This window comes from Aotus nancymaae, unplaced genomic scaffold (assembly GCF_030222135.1).
Source record: "Aotus nancymaae isolate 86718 unplaced genomic scaffold, 86718_ANA_hifiasm-v0.15.2.pri h1tg000016l, whole genome shotgun sequence".
In the NCBI taxonomy this organism is placed as follows: domain Eukaryota; kingdom Metazoa; phylum Chordata; class Mammalia; order Primates; family Aotidae; genus Aotus; species Aotus nancymaae.
Genome location: NW_026988428.1, coordinates 21,836,982 through 21,863,061, shown reverse-complemented (window position 1 = coordinate 21,863,061; position 26,080 = coordinate 21,836,982). Strand labels below are relative to the sequence as shown.

General features: G+C 35.5%; 1 protein-coding gene across 2 annotated transcripts in view; it reads left to right on the top strand.

Moving 5' to 3' along the window:
• Window positions 1-26,080, top strand: part of SYT1 (synaptotagmin 1) — a 268,273-nt gene that overhangs the window by 85,995 nt on the left and 156,198 nt on the right. Inside the window, exons 3-5 of one of the 2 annotated variants that reach the window (XM_012442029.3) lie at window positions 15,575-15,759; window positions 21,795-21,908; window positions 25,539-25,706. In XM_012442029.3, coding sequence (XP_012297452.1) covers window positions 15,575-15,759; window positions 21,795-21,908; window positions 25,539-25,706 — 467 coding nt within the window. Of the gene's footprint in view, window positions 1-15,574; window positions 15,760-21,785; window positions 21,909-25,538; window positions 25,707-26,080 lie in introns of both variants that reach the window. The other variant, XM_064376939.1, reaches the window with a different exon arrangement.

Genomic DNA, 26,080 nt, shown 5'->3' with positions numbered 1-26,080 from the left:
TACATAGTTTAAACATATAGCAGATTGTCAATAGGAAAGAAATGAATGGTTAAATGACCTGATAAAGGAATAAGTTTTTCTTTGGCCTTGGTGCATCTTGCCCTGATGCTCTGAGAAATAGGCTTTTAATTTGGAGTCCAGTTGTCTTCCAGACCTGAGGAACAATGATCTGCACTCAGGTACCACATATTACCAACCGTATGAAAAAGTAAAGTACGCACACACGTGCAATGCACACACACACATATGCAATTTCCCATGAAGAGTCCACAATTTTATCATATTTTAAAATGGACCTATGATTTTAAAAAGGTTTAGAACTATCATTCTGAATAGAAAAAGATACTTCAATACCCAGGAACCTAGAATTGGTAGTCTTTGAAGCCATTTTAGGCTATAATGAGAAATTCTTCATTTGGACCTCTGACTGATTGATTTAACCTTAAACTATGTTCTGTAAGACTTTATACACTTTTTCAAATATGTGTTTAATATTTTGTCTCCAGAGATGGCTAATGAGTATATTAATGCACATATTTGTAGAACTTTTTTCCATTTGTACTGTATAGTTTAGAAAAAAAAAGATTTTGATTTTTGCCAATTTTTGAAAAATTATTATCTTTGTGTGTTTTTGAAAACTAATCATAAACAGTCCCAAAAGCAAGACTTTGAAATAAAGATTAGTTTTTGTACTAGTTGATAGCAAAATAATTATTTCCATATTATATTCTGCACCTTGCATCTACCTATAATGATCTAGAAAAATGATGAATTGTTTTGGGTAAAACTAGAAATTGGCAAAAAGCATCAGTAAATATAAGAGTGAAGAAATATGTATATTATTCATAAAATGAATAATGCAGACATTCGTGCAGTGGTGAAGCATTCAGAAGACAAATAGAGATATGTTGAAGGTAGAAAATACTTGAAGTTACTGCTGAATTTTTGTAGTGACCATAGCAACAGTATTACCTGTGTTGTCTTGAGGCTCTTAACTGAAATATCTGGGACTGATGCAAATGTACAAGCTTGTATTTTCCAGGGATGAAAATACAGCTCATTCTGTGAAAAAAAAAAATATGGATTTAAGGTTGTTTCTTAATATGATGAATGCAAATGGAGCTAGTAATACAAAGCTGCCCTTAAAAGTTAAACCAAGGCAGAAATATAAAAAAACAGTGAATTATGACATAGATTAAAGCAAGATCCCAGTACATAAATCTACCAAAGTTTCCCAGCCTGGGAGACAGAAATAGCTGACTATGAATGGGAATGAGGAAGAAGAGAATCAGTGCCAAGGAAAAGCCCCTTGGCACTTGGGATGGTGGCGTACTTCAAAGACTGTCCACTCTACTTCTACTTGAGCTTGAGAAAATGGCTATGTGGGTTTCCTTCAAGTCATCTAATATTTATTGAGCACTGACTCAGGCATTTTAGGGACTGCAAAAAAGATCCATTTAGAAGTAAATTCTCAGAACCACACACAGCCTGCCTCCCCTAGGCCATAGGCACATTGTGTCAACTAGAAAAAAGGTTTCTTCCCAATTGTTCATTCAGTAGGTCTGACATTCAGTGAACATCTGAGGAGCAGGCCTCAGATTTGAAAGCATAAACTTAACAAGCACAGCAGCTAGTCTATAATGCCAAAGATTTTCCTTTTTAAAATGTATACTCTGCAACAGCCTGGCTCTTGGTGAAGATTTCGTCTTTGTTTTCACAATGCTCAATTTAAAGAGAAAGATATTTGGAGCATTTACTTTTTAAATATATACAGGTCAGGACTCCTTAAGTAAATAATTTTTAAAAATTTCTGTGTGGTGCCAAAACTCCCTGGAAGAAGAAATATTGATGTTTTTCTATCTGAGGGTTATATTTTTATTGTAGAAAGAATATTTATGAGTTGATTTCATCAATAGTTGTATCCCTGAAGTGCTAAATTTGTATGCAAGAGCCTGTTAAGCCATGTAGATTTCATTTGAAAATGTACCGTATTATGTTGTAAGAGCTCAGTTTAGCAAATATGAGAAATTGAGTTCTTTTAGTAAAATAAATAAGACTGAGATTTTAACACTTGGGAAATAAATAATAAGTTTCATGATTGCATAAACCATCTTTAGTGCTGTATCCCGATCCTGAGAAAAATGCCTTGCACGAAGTAGATGCTCAATAAATATATTCGATTAAATAATTTTTAACTGCTCAATTTATGCCTACTTGTCATGAAAAAGCAGACTTTCTTGATAAAGGAAAATCATTGTCTTTTTCCAACAAAAAACTTGCTAATGCTAATTTATTCCTAAATGGTTCCAAGTATTTCTATTTGTTTGTATTAATATCAGTGCTCATGAATAATCTACAGAGAGCCAAGATTTAAGTCAGAAAGAAATAAATTTCTTGTATAGGAAGGGAATTTATTAAAATACATTTTATACATTTGCATACATTTTATCTCTTCTTTTCTTAATGCATCTTTTTATACCAGTCTAACATAAACCTGTCAATGTATTGTACCACATAGTCAATATTTCTACCAATGGGGGGCAGATTTTAATAGATGTATTCAATATTTTTATTTAAAAATCTGTCATGATAAATGAGACTTGTGGTAAGCCTTGAAAAGGAAATATTATTTGAATGACTGGAGAGGAATAAGAATAGCATTTGAAAAAAGGAATGCCCTTTAGAAAACACAGGAGTAGAATTGAGCAGGAAACAAGTTATTCAGTCTGATATGAATAGAGGTGCATGTGGGGGGACAGTGAGAAATAAACACAAATAAGTAGGATGGGCTAAATGACAGAGGACTTTGAACACTGTGCACAAAATAATTGATAATTACATATTAGAAAGTTTTATCTCATTACAATGAATGGGTAAAACGAACAGCGAAGATAATTGATGGGAAAAGAGATCAGATGGGAGATAATATCAGGTCTACACCTTATAAATAGACATAAAAGAAGAGTAAAACACATTGAAGGAGAAATGGCAAAGCTTGCCAACCAGTTGGATTTGGGAATAAATATTTCCCCATTTTTCTGGTGTGGTAGGAAATGACAGAAGCATTGAGAGAGCCATAGAGCTGTTTTGAAGAACTGGTTTGGGGAGGAGATAAAGAATTTGTACAAAGCATTCTATAGACATTGGAAATACAATCCTGGGGTATAGAATAGAGAGCAGAATGGAGTAACTGATCAAATAGTAAGGCATGGGAAAGGATGTGCTCAACAATGAGTAAATGGGAAGATAAGCAAGAGGCTGAGAACCACCTTAAATAACACATTCAAGACTTGAGAATAGAAGGGGAAAGAGAGGGGAAAAACATAGAGATGTAGCAGGACATGCTGGCAGAGAGCAGTAACATGAAAAATAAAAGCAGAAGAAAATTTCAAGAAGGATTATGTGGTCAAGATTTTCTAATACCACAGCCAATGTTGTTGGGGTTTGACCAAAAATGCCATTCGTTATCTTTTGGAGAATCCCTGGAGAATAGTTGCAAAATGAATATATAGAAAGGGTGGATAAGAAGAAAAGACAGTTTTTTTACCCCCAAGATAGCAGTTTGGAGGCTTTGTTAGTATGCCTCAGCCGCTTGGAAAGAGCGAAATAGTGTGTGTTAACTTTTTTTTTTTTTTTTTTTGAGACAATGTGTCACTCTGTTACTCAGGCTGCAGTGCAGTGGCACAATCATAGCTCACGGCAGCCTCGAATTCCTGGGCTGAAGTGATCCTCTTACCTCAGCTCCCACATAGCTGGACTACAGGTATGCCAAACACTCAGCTATTCTTTCATTTTTTGTAGAAATAGGGTCTCACTATGTTGCCTAGATCTTGAAATCCTGGGCTCAAGTGATCCTCCTGCCTCAACCTCCCAAAGTACTGGCATTACAGGCATGAGCCACCATGCCTGGCCACACACTGTGAACTTTTATAGAAGAAGGAACACAGAAACTTTACATTAAAAGTGAAAGAAACTTCAAAGAAGTGGTAGGCAGCAACTTGCACCAGGAGTGCGGCAGAAAACTGTGAGTCTCCAGAGTGCAAAATGGGGAGAGAACATCACCATTATTCTCATTTCCACTGGAAGGTCTGGCAATCCAGGCCACAGGGGAGCACCTTAACCCTACCCAACATTGAAGCTGATTTCGTGAGCAGTGAGGAGTATTTGAGAAGGAGCAGCCTCAGGACATGCTTTGCAGGCACTCCTAGACCCTAGTGAAACAGAAGGAAGACATTCTTGATCCTAACTGGCCAGCTAAACTCAACCAGTGCTTACAGCTTGCAAGAAACTCCTAACTGAGATTTGTGATATAATATCAAGTGGGGATGAACCCCCAAGGCCAGAGCTGAGCACAAGTGGGAAGTGTGCTCTTGCTACAGGTATGGGAGCTGGACACCCATGCTTTGCAGGTCAGTCCAGGAGGAGTATGGCCTGAGAGCTGTGGTTTGTGTCTTGAGTGGAAAGTCTTGCATCCTGGGGCAGTTTTGTATTCTGAGCATGGACTGCCTGGGATTCCACTGGTAGTTACAGCTCTCTTCAGCAGAAGTCTGCAGTTTTGAGACACACCAGGTCAGGGGCATGGGAGCTGTGTGGGTCTCATTGTGGCCTGCTGTACCTCTCTTCCTATGCAGACTCTTTTGTGCAGAGGAAATGGTTCCAGTCCTCTCTGGAACATTACCCTAGTGGCCAGGGAACTTCCTTTCAACCTTCACTGCTTGCACCTGCACTTGGGGAGCCAGAGCGCACTCTTGGCTGACCCAGCCCCCACACAGCTTCTCCTCCTTTACATGCCTTGGTAGTAGACTATGGATAAAGACTTTTGAGAGTTCCATGGCCCAACCCATCACCTGAGATATCTGAGTACTCTTTCTGGGTAACATAGGCCGTGCATAAATCCCACAGTCACAGCTGGCTCTCTCTTGCAAGTGCCACCTCTAGCAGGAGGTGTCAACTGGCACAGCTTATTACAACATCTGCTGACACAACATAGTGCTCAGAAAGAAGAAAACTTTTGTGCAACCTCAGCTAGTACTATTGCCCATACCCCCTCGCTACTCAGGAGGTGTGGAGCCTGTTCACATGTGCAGTGAGCATGTGAACATACTCGCGATAGCTGGCAATTCAGAAAGCCACCACACTAAGGCTGTTTATAACCAAGAAAATCTTACAGAGTCTACATCACTTCCCTTTCACCCCCATCGGAGCTGGTGCTTGCACCTGCCACTGGGAGACCAGATGACAGATCACACCCCACCAGCTCCACACCCCACCAGCATGGATTGTGGCAGCCCCACCAGGTGGCTAGATCCAGAGGAGCAGGAGGATTCACAGTTTTCTGACCCTAAGGGACTGCCACTCCTAGGAACAGAGGGAGTGCACCACACCGAGGGAGCACCCTACAGAACAAAAGAAACCAGAGTGTCAGCTTTTCTCTACACCAGAACTTCCTGCTTATGGGCAGGGAACAGCTGCACCTCTTTAAGCAAAGGCACAAGCACAGTGCTGGGCTCAGTGGAGGAAGACTGTGGCTCTGCACAGCAGTCGAACAGCCCCAGAGCTCATGAAGAGATTTGGAGAAGGGGACTTCTTGTCCCCCTCAGCCATTGCTGCAGACACAGCCAGCGATTCTCCTGTAAAAGCTCAGTGAGAGTACACCTGTAGACAGCCTTTCTGGAACATTTCGGGGTGACTGCATCCCCAAGGGAGCTGTGCCCTCCAGGTTCCGGCTTGCATGAGGGGTGGAATTCCACTCCCTCTCTACATGGATATTGGTATTCCTGCAGATGGACCGAGATGCCTATCTGATCTGAATACCAAAAATCCTGGGATGGGGGCACGATAAGAAGGCAGGTCGCTTTTGCGCTGGCCTCATAGTGGAGCTGAAATGACTCCTTTCCTTCCCCCACAAATACCTCAATGTATTTTGCTGGGAGCTCCCTCAGCCGCCTCTGTCAGAGCCAGGACTTTTGCTCACTATTAGGCATTGCATTTACGCACCTGCTTCAGCCGCAGGCAGTCCTTACCCTTAGCTGCCTCCTACTGGCCTGAAGGCTGAACTGTTCAACACAATGAAAAAATACTGGTGGGGAAGGGAAGTGCACATGACTGGGTTATGAGGTGAGCTTCATGAGACCTCTGCCATTCTAGCCCCATAGGAGACAGTGAATCTGTTCACACACCCAGTACATCGCTACTACAAGCAGCATGTGAGAAAGCCATTGCACAGAGATTCTCTGTATCTAAGAAAACTCATGAAGAGACTGCCATGGAAAGCACCCAGAGCCAAAGCTGGCAATCATAAACTATACACATTATAGTAACAACTTCAAACTGGGAAAAAAAAAACCAGCTCAATCAAAATAAATTTTAAAATAATAAGAAGAAATGATATCCCCAGATGAGAAGGAACCAGAAAAATAATTCTGGCAATATGGAAAAAAAAAAAAAACAGTTTTACAACACCCCCAAAAGATCACACTAACTCTCCAGCAATGGATCCAAGTCAAAATGAAATATTTGAAATACCAGATAAAATATTGATTGCAAACTTGCTCAGTGAGATCCAAGAGAAATTTGGAAAACAACATAAAAAAATAAAATTCAGGGTATAAATGAAAAAATACCTAAAAACAGATATTTCTTTTAAAAAAAGAACTTTTGGAAATAAAAAGACTTGCTTAGCGAATCATACAATGCATTTGAAATTTCTAACAGTAAACTAGACCAAGCAGATAAAATAAATTAAGAGCTGAAGACAAGGCTTTTAGGTTAAACCAATCAGGCAAAAATAAAGAAAAAAATTTTTTTAAAAATGAACAAGTTCTCCAAGAAATATGAGATTACATAAAATGTTCAAACCTAACAATCACAGGTATTTCAGAAGAAGGAGAAGAAAAAAGAAGGAAGAAGGGGGAAGAAGAAGGAAGAAAGGGGAAAGGAAAAAGGAAGAAGGGGTAAGAAGGAGGAAAAAAGGGGAGGAAGAAGGAGGAAGAAAGGGGAAGAAGAAGATGAAGAGGAGGAGGAAGGGGGAGGGGGAGGGGCAGAAAAGAAAAGGAAGAGGAAGAAGAAGGAGAAGGAGAAGGAAGCAGCAACAAAACGTTTAGAAACCTATTTGAGAGGACAATTGAGGAAATATTCCCTGGTCTTGCTAGAAATCCAAACACAAAAAACTCAAAGAACTCCTGGGAGATACATTGCAAAAAGGATATCACCACAACATATAATTATCATGCTATATAAAATCAATGTGAGGAAAAGAATTCTAGGAGCAATGAGACAAAATAACTCATAAAAGAAATAACTTATAAAGGAATCAAATAACTTATAAAGGAAAACCTATTAGACTAAAAGCAGACTTCTCAGCAGAAACTGTCTAAACCAGAAGGCATTGGGATTCTGTCTTTAGACTTCTAAACAGGGTAACTGTCAGCCAAGAATTTTGTATGTTGCAAAACTAAGTTTCATAGATAAAGGAGAAGTAAAGTCATTCCCAGACAAGCAAATGCTGACAGAATTTATCACAACCTGACCACCTCTACAAGAATTGCTCCAATGAATGATAAACATCAAATCAAAAGGTTGATATGCACCAGTATAAAAACACTCAAAACTATAAATTCATAGAGCTTATATAATAATAACACAATGGAGAATACAAAGCAATTACATAATGATCCACATGATGAATGGAACAGTAACGCACATATCACTATTAACTTTGAATGTAAATGTTCTAAATTCTCCACTTAAAAGATATAAGTTGGCAGAATTGATAAAATACATAATCTAAATATCTACTTCCTTCAGTAGACCAACTTAACACATAAATATTCTTATAAGGTCAAGGAAAAGAATGGGAAAATATATACTATGCAAATGGAAACCAAAAGCAAGCAGCAGTACCTATTCTTTCATCACATAAAACAGACTTTAAATCAACAACAGTAACAGTGACAAAGAAGGTCATTATATAATGATAATGGATCAATTCAACAAGAAGATATAATAATAATAAATATATATGGACCTAACATCAGAGCTCCCAGATTGATAAAACAAATACCACCAGACCTAAGAAAACAGATAGACAGCAATACAGTAATAGGGGAGAATTCAACAACCCACTGACCACAGTAGATTGTCAAGGCAGAGTCAACAAAGGAACACTAGACTGGACTCTGGAACAAATTGACCTAACAAATATTTACAGAACATTCTGCCTCAAAACTGTAGCATATACATGCTTCTCATCAGCATATAGAATATTTTCCAAGATAGATCATATGATAGGCCACAAAACAAGTCTCGATAAATTTTTAAAGATTTAAATCATGTCAAGTATCTTCTCAGACCAAGCAGAATAAAACCAGAAATGAATTTTAAGAGGAACTCTCAAAACTATAAAAATACATTAAACAACCTGCTTCTGAATGATCTTTGGGTCAATGATGAAATTAAGCTATAAATTTTTTAAATTTTTGAAAGGAATGATAAGAGTAACAAGGTATCAAAATCTCTGGGATACAGCAAAAGCAGTGCTAAGAGGGAAGTTTATAGTGCTAAATGCCTACATAAAAAAAAAAGATTATAAATTGACAACCTAATGTCATGCCTCAAGGAACTAGAAAAACAAGAACAAACCAAACCCAAACCTTGCAGAAGAAAAGAAATAATAGAGAGCAGAACTAAATGAAATTGAAACCAACAAAACAACACAAGGATCAATGAAATAAAAAGTTGGTTATTTGAAAACATATATAAAATCAATAGATTGATAGCTAGATTAACCAAGAAAAGAAGAGAATTTAAATAACCTCAATCAGAAATGAAAATGAAGACATTACAACAGATACTACAGAAATATAAAATATTATTCAGGATTTTCAAGGTTACTATGAACACCTCTAAGTACACAAACTAGCAAATCTAGAGGAAATGGATAAATTCCCAAAAAAATACAACCCACAGCCTGAATCAGGAAGAAATAGAACTCTTGAACAGGCCAATAACAAGTCATGAAATTGAATTAATACTAAAAAAATCTCCCAACAAAGAAAATCCCAGAACTAGATGAATTCACAGTCAGATTCCACCAGACATTTAGAAAACTGACACCAATCCTACTGAAACTACTCCAGTGGGTCAAGAAGGAGAGAATCCTCCCTCATTCATTCTACAAAGCCAGTATCACCCTAATACCCAAGCCAGGAAGGCACACAACCAAAGCATCTATGTCCCTGATGGATATAGATGGAAAAATTCTCAACAAAATACTAGCAAACCAAATCCAACAGCACATGAAATGATTAATTCACCACAATCAAGTGGGTTCCATCCCAGGGATGCTAGGATGGATATATATATGCAATTCAATAAATATGATTCAGAATTAAAAATAAACAGAATTAAAAATAAAAATCATATGATCATATCAGTAGATGCAGAAAAATTATTCAATAAAATGTAACATCCCTTCCTGATAAAAATTTTCCACAACTTAGGAATAAAAGGAACATAACTCAAAATAATAAAAGCCAAATGCAAAAAACCCATAGCCAACATCATACTGAATGAGGGCAAAGTTGAAAGCATTCCCCCTAAGAACTAGAACAAGATAAAGATGCCCAGTTTTGCCACTTCCATTCAACACAGTACTGGAGGTCTCAGCTAGAACAATCAGGCAAAATTAAGAAATAAAGAGCATCCACGCTGGAAAAGAGGATCAAATTGTTTCTGTTGGCTGATGATATAAATGCATATGTAGAAACCCCAAAGACACCTAGATTTTATAAATAAACTCAGTAAAGTCTCAGGGTACAAAATCAATGTGCATAAATCAGTAGGACTGCTGTACGCCAATAATGATCAAGCTGAGAATCAAATCAAGAACTCAATCCCATTTACAACAGCTGTAAAAAACATAAAACACCTAAAAATATACTTAACTGAGGAGGTGAAAGATCTCTACAAGGAGAACAACCAAAAACACTGATAAAAGAAATTGTAGATGACACAAACAAATGGAAAAGCAACCCATGATCATGGTATGAAAGACTCAATATTGTGAAAATGACCATACTATCCAGAGCAATCTTCAGACTCAATATAATTACTATCAAAATACCAACATCATTTTTCACATAATTAGAAAAAAATCCTAAAATTCATATGGAACTGATAAAGAGCCTAAATAGCCTAAGCAATCCTAAACAAACAAACAAAAAAAAATCTGGCAACATCACATTACCTGACTTAAAATTATACCACAAGGCTATAGCAACCAAAACAGCATGGTTGTAAAATAAAAGTAGTATAAAAATAGACATATAGACCAATGGAACAGGATATACCCAAAAACAAAGCCACATATCTACAGCCAACTGATCTTCAATAAAGCAGACAAAAACATACACTGGAGAAAGGATATCCTATTCAGTAAATGGTGCTGGGAAAATTGGATAGCCACCTACAGAGGAATGAAACTGGATCCCTATCTCTGACCATATACAAAAAATTAACACAACGTGGATTAAAGACTTCAGTGTAAGACTTGAAACCATAAAGATTCTAATAGAAAACCTAGGGGAAAAAACTCTTCTCAGCATTGGCCTAGGTAAAGAATTTATGATCAAGACCCCAAAGGCAAATGTAATAAAAACAAAAATAAATAGGACTTAAACTTCTGCACAGCTAAATAAATAATCAACAAAGTAAATAGACAACCTACAGAATGGGAGAAAATATTCACAAACTATACATCCAACAAAAGACTAATATCCAGAATCTACAGAGAACTCAGCAAGAAAAAAAAAATCCCATAAAAAGTGGAAAAATGTGAACAGACGTTTTTCAAAAGAAGCCACACAAATGGCCAACAAACATATGAAAAAAAATGCTCCACATCACTAATCATCAGAGGAATGCAAATTAAAACCAAAATGAGGTATCACCTTACAGTCAGAATGGCCATTATTAAAGAGTCAAAAAACAATAGATATTGACATGGATGCTGTGATAAGGGAACTCTTATACACTGTTGATGCATTAGTAAATTAGTACAGCTTCTATGCAGAACAGTATGGAGAGTTCTCAAAGAACTAAAAGTAGGTCTACATTTGATCCCGCAATCCCACTATTGGGTATCTACCCAAAGAAAAAGAAGCCATTATATCAAAAAGACACCTGAACTCTTATGTTTATTGCAGCACTATTCACAAATGCAAAGATGTGGAATCAACCTAAGTGCCCATCAATGAATAAGTGGATAAAGAAAATGTCAGATATAGAGATAGAAATAGAGATAGACATAGACATAAACATAGATGATAGATTAATAGTCGATAGATAGATAGATAGATAGATAATGGAATACTGCTCAGTTATAATAAAGAACAAAATAATGTCTTTTGCAGCATCTTGGTTAGAATTGGAGGCCATTATCCTAAGTGAAGTAACTCAGAAACAGAAAAACAAATACTGCATGTTCTCACTTATAAGTGAAAGCTAAGCCATGGGTATGCAGGGGCACACAGAGTGGTATAATGAACATTGGAGGCTCAAAAGTGGGAAGGGTCGGAAGGGGCTAAGAGATTAAATATTACCTGTTTGATACAATGCACACCATTCAGGTGATGAGTACACTAAAAGCCCAGACGTCACCACTATACAATTCATCCATGTAACCAAAACTACTTGTACCCCTAGAGCTACTGAAATAAATAAATAAGGAGGTAAAGACAGCGGAAAATACATGAATAGCCCACATGAATATTACTCTTGTATAGTCATCTATATACAGCATATATTACAAATTTCTTGAGGTCTTCTTTGTATCACTTGAGCTCCTATTGTTGCTATAATGAATTATTCCAAGTTTACTGGCATAAAAACCACACATATTTATTATTTTCCCATTCCGGAGGTCAGAAATCTGAAATTGGTTTCACTGAGCTAAAATCAAGGTGTCAACAGGGCCAACTCTGTCTTTAAGGAGTAGGGGATTAGCTGGGCATGGTGGCGCATGCCTGTAATCCCAGCTACTTAGGAGGCTGAGGCAGGAGAATTGCCTGAACCCAGGAGGCGGAGGTTGCAGTGAGCCGAGATCGCGCCATTACACTCCAGCCTGGGTAACAAGAGCGAAACTCCGTCTCAGAAAAAAAAAAAAAAAAAGGAGCAGGGGAGAATCCATTTTCCTGCCTTTTCCCTTTTTTCATCTACAAAACCAACAACAGACACTTACAAATCTCTCTTTCTGGGACTCTAACGTTTCTGCCTGGTAATGTCAATTCTGCCTGGTAAAAACCCTAGTAATTACATTGAGTCTTCTCAGATAATTCAGGATAATCTCCCCATCCCAGGATCCTTAACCTAATCACATTTGCAAAGTCCCCCTTTCCAGGGAGGGTAACATTCACAGCTTCCAGGAAATAGGATGTGGACATCTTGGAGGGGCCATTATCATGTCTACCACAAGGTATAAATTAAAACATCAGAAATCGTTTTAAATTAATTTGCCTTGGACTTAATTCTTACGCATCAGTTTACTTTGGGTCAAATATATATGTTGGATTGACTCATTAACTAGAAAATGAAAATAGTATTTTTAATAGAGTTCTTATACCAGTCTATTATTTTCTGCTGAAAAGCCTTTAAGTTAAATGTTAAAATTCTTATTATAAAATTCCACGTAATGGTAGTTGGGTAGCAATAGCAATAAACTGATATTTTCTGCCAGTAGCAGTATTTTGATGAGGCTGTTTTTGACTGAAACTCTATTTTATATTTAAAAAATCACTGTTGGCAGCATTTTATGCTGTTACATAATTTGCTTCACTGGATTTTTAAGTTTAATATGTTCTATTAAAGAGGCTTCAAAGCTAGATACAACTTTTTTCTATGTATACATTTTTAATATTCACATTTTTATCCTAACAACCTAAGGATATATTTGAATTTCTCAAACTATTCAATCTATAGAGTTTTTCCTGCATAAAACTGAAGTGATACTGAACAAAACTGCCTCAAAGACTAAGTTTTTCAGTGGTTATAAATTACCTTCAAATTGCATCATTTCAAATTTCTTCCTGTAATCTCATATTCCAAGCTCTTTAACTCCCTTTGATTAAATAATGTTCCTTTGCTTTCACTATTTTCTTTTTGTGAACTTGTCAAATCATCTTTGTCTTGTCTTAGTATAATTTAAGAGACTCTTATGTAGCTCTCTGAGCAACTATCACCACACAAGTCCAACAGGGAGAATAATTTACGAGGTTCAAAATGAAGAGTCATTATGAATGCTGTCTTTCCTGTAATGAATATGAACACTCTCTTGTTCATGCATGACAGGATTTTAACTAGATCAAGGGAGATAGATGCTTTTACATGAAGTATTATGAATGATATCATTGGTTACATAAAATACTTTTTTAATATTTACATTGTTTAATAAGTTTAGAGAACTGGAAGAAAACATCTTTGGATGTGGGTTTATCTATAACTTTCACGTAAGTATTCTTTTGTTGAAAACACAATTTCAAAAGTGGTAGTTTTATGTCCTTAGGTTAACATCTAGGATCCAGTCATAAGCTGGAATCATATGCATAGTAAGTATTCTGCACAATGATACTAAATGCAGAGAAGAGAGCAAAGAGAGTAAATTTTCTCAGTTTTGAAGACAGGTTAATTCTTAAGTGTTTTTACTTCATCAAAGTACTCCTGACTGGTGTTCAGCAATCATTGGTTCTAGTAATGTTTATTTGGCTATTTTTTTATTGCAACAGACAAATCTAATTACTTCTGATTAATCTCAATAGTTGTGATTTGTATCATGAATACCTCCCTTCCACTCTAACTGAAATCCTAAATGTTTCCGTGTCACTTTATTTTTTATAAGCACATGGTCTAACCAAAATCCTAAATGTTTCCATGTCACCTATTTTTTATAAGCACGTGGTGTAAGGCATACCAAATAAGAAAATGTATCAACCTTTAGCAGAGGGAAAACTGTAATAGAAAACTAAATGTTTATTTGAGTATATTTATGTATATATGTTCATTATTTTAAACAGCCTGGAAACCTAAGCCTCTCCTCTTATCTAAAAATCATCTTTCCTCCTTTCATTCCCTTTGCATTTTCACTAAACTTTCCTCAGTGTACTTATCTTGCTTTTTACATATTTGTCCGGAGCTCTCTGCCTTACCCACAATGCCTTGACTAGAAAGAAATGATAGCTAACATTGGCCAGGTGCCGTGGCTAACGCCTATAATCCCAACACTTTGGGAGGCTGAGGTGGGCGGATCACAAGGTCAGGAGATCGAGACCATCCTGGCCAACATGGTGAAACCTTGTCTGTACTTTAAAAAATACAAAAATTAGCTGGGCATGGTGGCGCGGGCCTGTAGTCCCAACTAGTTGGGAGGCGGAGGCAGGGGAATCGCTTGAACCCGGGAGGCAGAGGTTGCAGTGAGCCGAGATCGTACCACTGCACTCTCCAGCCTGGCAACAGAGCAAGATTCCATCAAAAAAAAAAAGACGGACGGACGGAAGGAAGGAAGGAAGGAAGGAAAGAAGAAAGGAAAGAAAGAAAAAGAAAGAAAGAAAGAAAGAAAGAAAGAAAGAAAGAAAGAAAGAAAGAAAGAAAGAAAGAAATGCTAGCTAACATTGATTGAGTTCTTGCTATGTTCCAGATGCATTCAAAGCTTTTTAGCATATTAATCCCTTTAATCTTCAAGCCAGATGAAATGGGTACCACTATAATCTTCACTGTATAGAGGTGAAACAGAAACTCGGAACAGTAAAGCAATCTGAGCAGAGTCACAGAGCCTCTAAGTGGCCATGCCAAAATCTAAACCTGGATTAGGAGCCACTGAACACATGACCATCACCCACATCTAGAGAACCTCAGTGCATACATTTCCCCGTGACTGACTTGCAAATCACCAGGTACTTCTTCCGAATCTTCACTATTGTTATGATTTTACATTTGCTGTTCTATGTATATGACTAATATCTGCCCCCCACCATGCCAGAACATAGGAATACAACACCTAGTATTTTATAGATGAGTAATAGCAGCTACCATTTATTAAGCTTTTGCCATGTACCAGGCACTGCATCTTATTATTTAATACTCAGAAAGATCTACAGGGCACCTACCAGTTTACTTCCACTTTAGAGATGAGGAAAGTGAGGCAGAGAGAGGTTAGATGACTTGCCCATGATCACACAGCTAGTAAATCGTGGAGCCAGGATTTAAACTTAGTGGTTGAACTCCAAAGCTTGGGTCTGAATGAGTGAAGGGATGCATTCATAGAAACCTAGCTTGGAGAGTCAAGAAAAGCAATAGGGAGGAGATGACATTTGACATATCTGGAAGGGCAAAGTGGGAAAGAAAGGAAACAATACACTCAGTGGAGAAAACAACATGGATAAAGTACTGAGGAATGGTGTACCTGGAGCATAATGGGTGCTCAAAAATGCAAATAAAATGAATATCTTTATAGCCCATGAATTAAAAGCTTTTGCACATCTAAGTGTTGTATGACTAGTGCTCTCTGTGCATTTCTTTCTTTCAGTGCCACCGTGGGCCTTAATCGCAATAGCCATAGTCGCGGTCCTTTTAGTCCTGACCTGCTGCTTTTGTATCTGCAAGAAATGTTTGTTCAAAAAGAAAAACAAGAAGAAGGGAAAGGAAAAAGGAGGGAAGAATGCCATTAACATGAAAGATGTGAAAGACTTAGGGAAGACGATGAAAGATCAGGTAATGTATTTCTTCTACATTGCTCCTTAGATTATTTTCTTTAGAAAAAATAAACAAATGGTTTATTATTTTATGCCATATATTATAGAAATAAACAACTTCTGGACCCATATCATTGTGAGATGCTTTGCAGGCCTTTCAGTCACTGTTCTAGATCCCAAAGCATCGTGGAGGCATTTGGCAGGGTTTTCCAATCTCCTGAGCAAATGGAACAGAAAAGGGCATCCATGATCATCAGGCTCATCTTGATGCATTTGGCATAGAGAATGATGCCTGAATATTTTGATTACATCTGTTTAACCAGTCTTCATTCTGTTTAGAGTTAGAGAAATCAAAGAGTGCCTGAGTGTTTTTGCAACTGGGCAGGGGATCTTTCTAATTTCTACTGTTCATAGTCACTGTTAAATAACTGAGCTTCACAGCTGTTCATCAAACTTGATGAAAGCTGCCTTTCCTACATATCCATCCAGCTGAAAAATTAGTTCTCAAGAATAATGAGTTGTATGGGAGAAGGGAGAGAAATATGAGCCAGTTCTAAGTATCAAGACAGGACAGAATTTTTCCCTTATAAGAAAGTTTTCTTTCTTATTTCTTATAAGACAAAATTTTTATTTCAATTTAATAAGGACAATTAAAACCATAACACTTTGTTATAAAATCCATTTGGCTGGGTTATCTTTCCAAGCCCAAGAAAGCTATTTGGATGTCTTTCATGTTGCTCTCTGTTTTTGGCTAAATTAATTGGACAACTTGGTTCAAGATGACGTTTACTATTACTAATGATAATTATTAAATGCCTCTTCATTTTTGAAATAATATTCATACTGAATATCTCTAAAGAATATTTAATTCATATTTTAAAATTAAAATGTAAATGTACAAATTTTTCATAGAAATAACATTTTCAACTATCAATGTTTTTCATCAAATACAAAAGTTTTATTTATTCCCAAATTGAAAAATATATAGGCAGTTTTATAAGTTCCTCTTATAGTATTATTATTAATCTAACTCTTAAACCTGAAACTCCTTAAGAACAATTTAATCAGGTGTTACAACAGGCATTTTAAATACATTTGCATTGTTTCCTAGTTCATTACACATTCAGGACACTAACTTCCCTTCCTAGCTTAAGTTTTAAACTCTTTTTCCTCAAACACACTATAGTATCTATTGGTAATAATTTTACAAAGGCTCGTTTTTTACTCCCTGCATCTGTGTTTGGTTTTTGGAGCTATGGAATGGATGGAATCCCTGTACTCACACTCAAGAGAGTTTTGGCCTGAGCTCGGAGTAGAAAGGGTTTGATTTTTCTGGCAATTTCTTATCACAGTCACAAAGCCCATGCACAAATATCCAACTACAGATGTCTAATAAGATTTTTCTCTTCAGTTAATTTAAATTGAAACTAAAATTTTAAATCCTGTCTTACTTTATTTACAAACTTTTCATAGTAAGCAGGACTTGATAAAGATTTCTTTAAACAACTTATTGGGAGAAATAAGTATAGAAATAACCAACTAGATGGACATGGACTGAATAATATGTATGTTAATTTTAGCAATACTGTGAAAACAATAATTTGACAATAGATTACTATCTTTTTCATAATTATCATAAAATTTGAATGTGGTTTCCCTGTGTTCTAGAATTAGTTAAAATTGCTGAATAATGTAAAGTGATAACTATAGCATTTCTTCCTAGGATAATAAATCTATAATATTTGTGGGATTTGTTCCGTATGATGTAAGATTGTAATTTACAGCATAGTGGTGGTGTTTATTACTTCTGTTATAACCTGGATAAATGACCAAGATCTCAAATATAGAGAATTAATGGCTGTTAATTTTTCACTGATGATCTATTTTTTGGGTGGGGAGGGACAGAGAAAATGATTGAAACAAAGGAATACTAAGTCAGAGATAGTTTATAATAATCTGTTATCACAAATTATTTAGAATTTCAGCCACTCAAAAAGATGTTTTCAGTCATTTTAAGTAGTCTCAATTTTACTAAGTTATGAACAATTAAATGCACAGAATAAGATACAATTTGGACAGATGAATATACACTCCAGTGATAAACATTTATATAACCATAGCTTATGTTACTTTTTGAAGCAGACAAAAGTAGCTAATAATAGGTTCCATCATTTTATGAAGAGGAAGGATAAAAAAGCAAAACAGAATGTGCAGATTTTAAGAGGATGTTTCATCACATGATGATCACCAGATCACCCAAAATTCAAAACAGTGTAAATACAAATTAAAATTATTATTAAATAATTATATTTTCAAAACACCTTAAGCAGAATGTTGAAGTGAACATGGGGAAGAAAATAAAGATGGCTTATGCCTCTCTCATTTAAAAACAAGACAGATGTGATGGGCATTTTAGATATAATTTCTTAATCTTAAGAAATATATATATAGGCTCTATATACAAAATATAAAGGCTGTAGGACAATGAATACATTTTTTACCTTTCAATTCATATCAAACTCACAGAAATTCAGATTTCAATATTCATGGCTACATGTCTCTTTGGGAAGGTTTTTTAACCAAGGAAGATTTTTTAAATATTCTGCAATGACTACAAAAATTATAGACACTTTATGTTGCATAAGATACATATTTTTGTGTTCTTTCATATGCGTTAAAACTGGAGAACACTAGAGGGAAAATATTCACTTGTAAAGTCATAGGTCTGGAAAGGTCATTTCTCCACGGTTTTCACTAATGTGTGTGGATATTTTAATTTTTATTTCTTCCTTCTATGTCCTTATCTGTGTTGTGTCTCATGACTGTTCTGGACTGTCCCTTGCGGTAGGTTTCCTCTTCTACTTAGACATCCCTAGTCAACGCTCAGATACATTTAGTGGCCTTGGCACCTGGGGCTCCACAGCTGAGGGTATATCATTCTGACATACATCAAGAGGCTGAACTAAATTGATTTTTTTAAAAGATAAAGTGTTCTCATTTTGAACATGCTAATGGATTAAATGTAACAGTATTAGAAAGCTCAGGTTTTAAGTTGATGGATACTGAAAGAAATTCAGTCCCTTGTGCTGCTTTTCTAGTGTGCATTATTAAATCCAAATCTGAACAATGTAACTTACAATGAACAAATGCTCTTTCTGATGGCTGCAAACAAAGCACCTGTTGAATGTCAAAGCAAACCATAAGCATGTGCACTAATCTTTGAAATTTAAAATAAGGTCTGGTGTTCCCAATCCAGCTTTTTCTACTGCAATTGATCAAACCTCAGAACTACTGGGTTTACAAGCTTTTTCTTCCAAATTTTGTTCCATGGAGGGGAAAATAGTGCTCTTGAGATGTTATAATAGCTACTGATATAATAGGTCTGAATATAATGTGATGGTACAGATAATGTCTTGCTTAAGCTCAGCCTTTGGGACAGGAATAGACTTAATCACTTCAGTGATGAACAGTGGCACTGAGAAATTATCAAAAATTTAGCCCTATTTCATGCAGAATAATTGCAGAGATGGTCCTGCCTTCTATTCAGGCAAAAACCACTTAGGGAGAAGGAGATTTAATATCTCAGCTATTTCAAATTGCACTGGGCCTGAAACATGATACATGAATTGTCAGTTCTGAAAGAGACTTTTGAAAAGGTATTTTAATCAATGAATTGTTTTATTATAATGATAGAGTGACATGCAGATTTATCAAACAAATATGTGTTAAATAGTTTGCTATTATTTTTTAAAAACAAAATCTTATAGGGAGGCAAATTACCTAAGCTTCAATTTCCTAAACACATCTACAACAGTGTTAAAGACTTATACACAGCTAAGGTTTTGAAAGGGCAAAGGGATCCCACTGCATAAAGTTCTCTAATTAAACTCAGTCTTTTTTTTTTTTTTTGTCACTTTACTATTATATGTTCCCTTTAGTGACCAAGCCCCTTGTTCGCAAGTTAAACAATTAATAGAAACTTTAAAATATTTTCATGTTGTTTCCTGCCTTTAGCTATTAGTAAGTCAACAGTTTATATTCAAAGAAACAACCAAGTGTAGATTAAGCTTTTCCAAATGAAATGGTTTGTAGCTAACCAAATTTGAAAATGTTTCTACACAGATGTATATCATGATGGCAATTTTCAATTTTCCAAACTCACTGTAGGCTTTTAAGAAATTTCCAGCCAAAAAAGAGGAGGCATCTCTGACAACAGCTCAATTCTATTTATATGATCTTCCCACCTGAATGAGTTCTATTAATCTGTCATACAGATTAATAGAACTCAGTTTTTTAGAATCAAATTAGAGTTAACTGGGTGAAGCCAAATTAGAAAATCCTGTAAATTCAAGGACTGAGGGTGCCATTTGAAACACCACTGAAGGTCCCTGAGTACGTGGGTGGATTGAATAGAGAATCTCCTTCCTGAGAATGATGAATACAGCAGAGAAAAATGACTATGTGGTCTTGGATGTGAGGGTAGCAGAGTGAAGGAACTGCAGTCTGACTGATGCCTCTCTACAGCCTGGTTATACTTCTTACATTTGAATTCTGTTAGAATTCTTAGATTCAATCTGAGAGCTAACAAGAGTTAAGATTCCTTTACTTTGTCAGAGATATAAAACAGTCCACCACTGGTATGTCCACTTTGATTTCTGTGAGATTCTACAGTAATACACGCGTGCACATACATATACAAAAATAGCAATAAAATGCTAAAACATAAAACGCTAAACCATAAAACTAGAAGATAATAATTGTTATATGGAGCACAACAACAAAGCTGAAATTTTTAAACTACAAAGAGTCTTTGTAAATCGATAAGTAAAAGGTGAACAACACATAGACAAATTAGCAAAGGCTATGGACAGGCAGTCCCCAGAAGAAAAAATACAAATGGTTAATATAAAAGTTTTTAATATGTTGAACCTCAAAAGTGGTCAGGATAATGTAATTTTGTATTATTTTTTATTTTGAATAATGATTGTGTGTGAATTTCTAATTAACTGTTCTAATTACTTGAAGCAATAAGAATTGCACATCCCTAGAAACAAAGCTTCATGTACTTATAACCTTTGTAACATTTGATAGTTTTAGAAAAATTTTTGCAAGATAGGAAAATACATTATATATTTTGATTTTTTTAAAAAAGAGCATTTGAATGTAACTTATGAGATAATGAGCTTTCTAGTATTTCCATTTATAGTACACTTAAGTTTTAGGTCACAAATATTCAATTGGTTAGACTGAGTTTTGAGAGTTCAATACAATTGATTTTGTTCTTAAATGCAAAATGAATTTTTTTATACCAATTTGTTTTTGACAAAATTGCAAACCTAACTCTTTTTATATTTTGATATCAAATAGACTCTTAAGTCAATTTAATTCAGCCCAGCTTTTGGTGGAGCTGTTATGAAAATAAACTGGTAAACTGAAATTGGAAGTGGGGTGAACTTTCCTCTAAACATGGATTTGCTGGTGGCATGTTTTTTCCTCTTTTTCATACCATTATAAATGTATATGTGAAACAAAGGGAAATTAAATTTTCTGAGGATCACTTACTGAACTGTCTTTTTCATAGGAAATAAGTCAACAAAAGGACATGCTTTTTATAGTAATTATTCCACTGCATGTAGCGATGATATTTTATATGATGCTGAGCACCTCTTTAAACTACATGAATGTGAAATCTGGCCTGATTAGTAGCATGTTTATCTTTCCTCAGAAAGCAGCAGTTTTATCAGAACCAAATACAACACCAAGTTGACACTTTCTTTGCAACAATGTTGCATTTTTTGCTTGCAATATTCTGAGGGGCTTCTTCCATCGCTTCCATTTTGCTTGCTGATTGGGGAAAAAATTCCGTGCACAAATGGAATTTAAAAAATATGTAAGCAGCAAATGTGAATGTGTGTCAGACAAACAGATTTCCAGCATCTTAGTGCTTGCTTCGAACAACTTGGAAGTATAACTACAGGTCCAGTTAAATTTGAGTTTTGATGAAATTTAGTGGAATTCACATGTGATCCACTTCTCTACACATAGGCCCTCAAGGATGATGACGCTGAAACTGGATTGACTGATGGAGAAGAAAAAGAAGAACCCAAAGAAGAGGAGAAACTGGGAAAACTTCAGTATTCACTGGATTATGATTTCCAAAATAACCAGGTCTGAAGTGGGGAAATGTCTTCTAATTCCATTATGTTTTCTGAAATTACCAAGTAGAAACTGAAGCAAGATACTTTTTAAAATACTTTGTTTGCTGTGAGGGAAAATGCAATTATCAAAGCTATTGATGAAATAATTTCTAAGAACAGGCAGTCCCCAACTTGCTAATTTAACATCTGGTAATTAGAATTTACAGTATTCAACTGATTACATCTACTTGTGGCACTTTCAACAGGCAGACAGAATACAAATTAACTTGAAGCAGTCGGTCTGCTTCTGAGAGCTTCCAGCCACAGTCTCCCCGCCTCAGCTCCCTCAGCCTGAGCTGCAGCAACCTTCCTTGGACTTTACAGATTTAGAACTAGACAGGGCTAGGGGCCTTTGAATTGAGCTACTATTACAGCCAAAGTTTTGAAAAATCATCTAATGGTTTGACAAGGAATCAGAGATGAAAAATTGACTCTGGTTCATTAATTTTAAAAACAGGATTGCCTTATATAATGCTAGTTGAAACTCCTAGTGTTAATGAGTTAGCAATTCTAAGAGTGGGAAGACCAGAGACTAGTTTCTAGTGCCTAGGAATACTGCCCAAAAAATGACAAAAAAAACTAAAGAAGGTAACAAAACAGGCATTTTTGCTTCAATTTCTCAAAAAATCGTGAAATGTCACCGAGATTCATGATAATATTGGCTACCTTTTACTGACTGCCGGCAAATAAAATAGAGATTGCTGAAAGATAACTGTTAGAAAACTCTTTGTAAATTATAAACCATAATAATAATAAAACCCATGAAACCCCCGCCCCCCAAAAAAAGAAAACTCTTTACATTCAGAGACATTCCCGGATCCACAAAATTGATGAAAATGTTCCTTACCTTCTGAATTGTTAAAGAAATGTAAAAGTTGGATAAGAATTAGGGGAATAGGCTAAATTAGAGATCAGGTTCTTAAAAATCTGTAAGACATAGCTCTTCTCCAACTAAGAAGGTTTTAAACCTCTCCAGTTCATTTTGCTTCACTCATCTTTTTGGGCAAAGAAGAACTCATAAATGTAAAATAAATACAGTTACTAGCAATGCAGAGTGTGTTAATGATTCCCAGTTTGATGAGGAATGAACAATAAATGAGTGAGACACTAATGCTCATCTTTGATGACTGCCCAAAGTCAGTAATGCTGTGAGAGCTCTAAGCAGTTGCAGAAATTCTGTGCTTTATTTAGGAATTGATAGTTCAAATAATGCCTTCACTTTCTGAAATTTCCAGAGGGTTCCTCATGAAGAATTTATAAGCATGCTGTCATATTAAAAGTAATTTTTTGATCAGCTTCATTAGAGCCTGGCTAGTTATTACATAATACATTCTAGAAAACTATGTTATTGGCTGACAGGTAAAGGTTTATAGTTATTCCATTTTTAGTTAATTACATATGATATTTGTGGTCACATCTATCACTTCTACCAAAATTTGAGCATCAGGATTTGGTTAGGAGCAAAACCTCTTGTTTACATATACTAGAAAAGATCAAGGACAACTTATATTGGTTTTAATACCTAACATGTTTTCCAAAAATTTAATCTGACTTTCTATATGCATCCAATATTTTTCTCATCATTTATTGTCTATTCATATCTTTAAGTGAAAAATCTACTGGTATCTGATCCTGGTTAGTCATAATTTTAAAGCTTTTAAATTAATTATAAATACTGTAAGTATCATTTTATAAAGCAGTATTTTTAAGAAAATAAATAACACTGAAATTCTTTTTACTAAATATAGTGACAGTACATTTACTGTTCTCTTTCCAGCAAACATCAAATCTAAAAAGATATTTTATTCTGAGAAACTGATGAATTTTAAAATTATTATGCATTGATTTTTCCCAAATGTTCTCAACTAATTTGATTTATAGAGTGATTCCTAAGAAGCAGGAAGGTAAAGTCTGAAAAACTCCATAAACTTTTGATCAAATATATATGTTTTCTTACCAAAACTAAAAAACCCTAAAATATTCTCATTAAGAAGCTTTATGGTAAAGAGAAATGTGACATTTATCTCTTAGGCAGAAGTCAGAATAAAGTTGGAAAAAGTAACGCCATTCTTTCTTAACAGAATATCTAAAAATCTCTAAATTATAAACCATCTAGTTTCTAAAGAGTTTAAACCATCTCTCTGGCATTTTCCCTGCTCAAAAGAAAACTGGTCATAAAAAGTGAGGATGAGGAAATAGAATATTGCTTATTTGCATTGCTACATAAAGGCAAATACCAAATACCAATTTGGCAAACAAAGAGACAGACTATTTGCTTTACTAATCATGGCTATTTAATCTGATGCCTATTTTTTAGCTATTTTAGCTTTTTAATCTGATGTCTATTTTTTAGCTTTTTTTTTTGACCATCTGTCTGTGTTTTGTGTACCTATGATCTAGCACTCTTGTTGCTACTGTTGTATCATGATGCCACAAAAAAGATATTGAAGCATTAAAATAGAAAAAACATAATCATTCGGGGTATTGGTCCATGTTAAAAATCGAGCCACCTAGCCAAAATGCACTTAAGAATACGGTGGGTCACAATAAAAATGGATATGCATTTTTTTAAGGAGGTGAATTGCTTTTTTACTCTACTAGCTAAAAAGGCATGAACTCAAGATTTTCAGGCTGTGATGGAAAAACCTGTGGTGTGACTGCATTTATTGAATAGCATATACCTTGAATAACAATAATAGTCTACTTTGTTTCCTGTATTTATCTAAGTCAGTCCGTTGACACAAAATCTCTAATGGCAGAGTATCTATAATAGTCTACTCACACCTCTTTTTTTCTTTGCAAAAATATTAACAATGCCATAATATGTTAATATTCATAACGAGGCTTAAGAACGTATTGGTTAGAAAACAGACTTGAAGAAATGTAGATAGTTCTGTGGTGTTTGGGGAAAATAAGAAACATAGTTCCTCACCATTAAGAAACCTCACCTCTAATCTCCCTTCCTCTCTATGAAGCTGAAATTACATTTCTTTCACTCCACATCCTATATTTAAACACAGAATCTCATAGATAATAATCATTCTACTGTAAGTGAAAATAAATGTAGCCAGCACACAAGTGAAGGTCAAATATAACAGAACTAGAAGATCTTATTTTTTATCTCAAAATGCCATCCAATTTCTAAGAAATTTCTATTCAGCTGGTCTGAGGCTTTGCTAAAGAATAAAAGTTTCCCACTTTATAATTACAAACTTGTGATTGCTTAACAATGTATTTTCACTTACAAATCACGCCCTGGAAAGAAAAACAATGCACAAGGGCTTTTAGCAACTGGAAAGTTATTTGATTACAACTCTTTTACCAAAAAAATGGATTCCATACTTAACTGCAATCAGCAACCTTTTAAAAGCCTCTTTTGTGCTTAAAACTAGGCTTCCCAGAGCCTGCATCTGTCATAATTGGGTTTCTGAAGTCTACATAGTTCACTTCATTTGCCTTCTGTGTTCAGATTCACAAGAGAATAAGAGTTTATTAAAAATAAATAGAAGTGGGAGAAATCACAATATGCATCATTGTGAACAAATCGATCTTTTTCAAAATCTCCACTAATATTTATGTTTGCTCTATTCTGTCATTTCAGCTGCTGGTAGGGATCATTCAGGCTGCCGAACTGCCCGCCTTGGACATGGGGGGTACATCTGATCCTTATGTGAAAGTGTTTCTGCTACCTGATAAGAAGAAGAAATTTGAGACAAAAGTCCACCGAAAAACCCTTAATCCTGTCTTCAATGAGCAATTTACTTTCAAGGTATTTTTTAATATTTACTTATAACTTTTCCTTTGCTGTTTTAGTTAAAAGACTGATCTCATCCTGACACATCATAGACATGCACATGAATGCTTATTCAGGGACTCACAATAATTTCAGTCAGAATATGCAAACTTCTTATCTTCAGTCAAGATTCAATATTGCCTTTCAGTGTATTCAGAGTAGGATTCACTTCAGTCATTTCAGAATGGAATGGACTAGAACATGACTAGGATGTCATAGTCAATCTAAAAAGTGAGATTGCTTCCTAAAATAAAGTCAAAGGAATGAAATCATTGTTTTTCTGAATTTCAAAGTTAGTGAAAATAGGTACATCTGTTGAAATCCCAGGATTAAGTAAGCTGTGTCCCAAT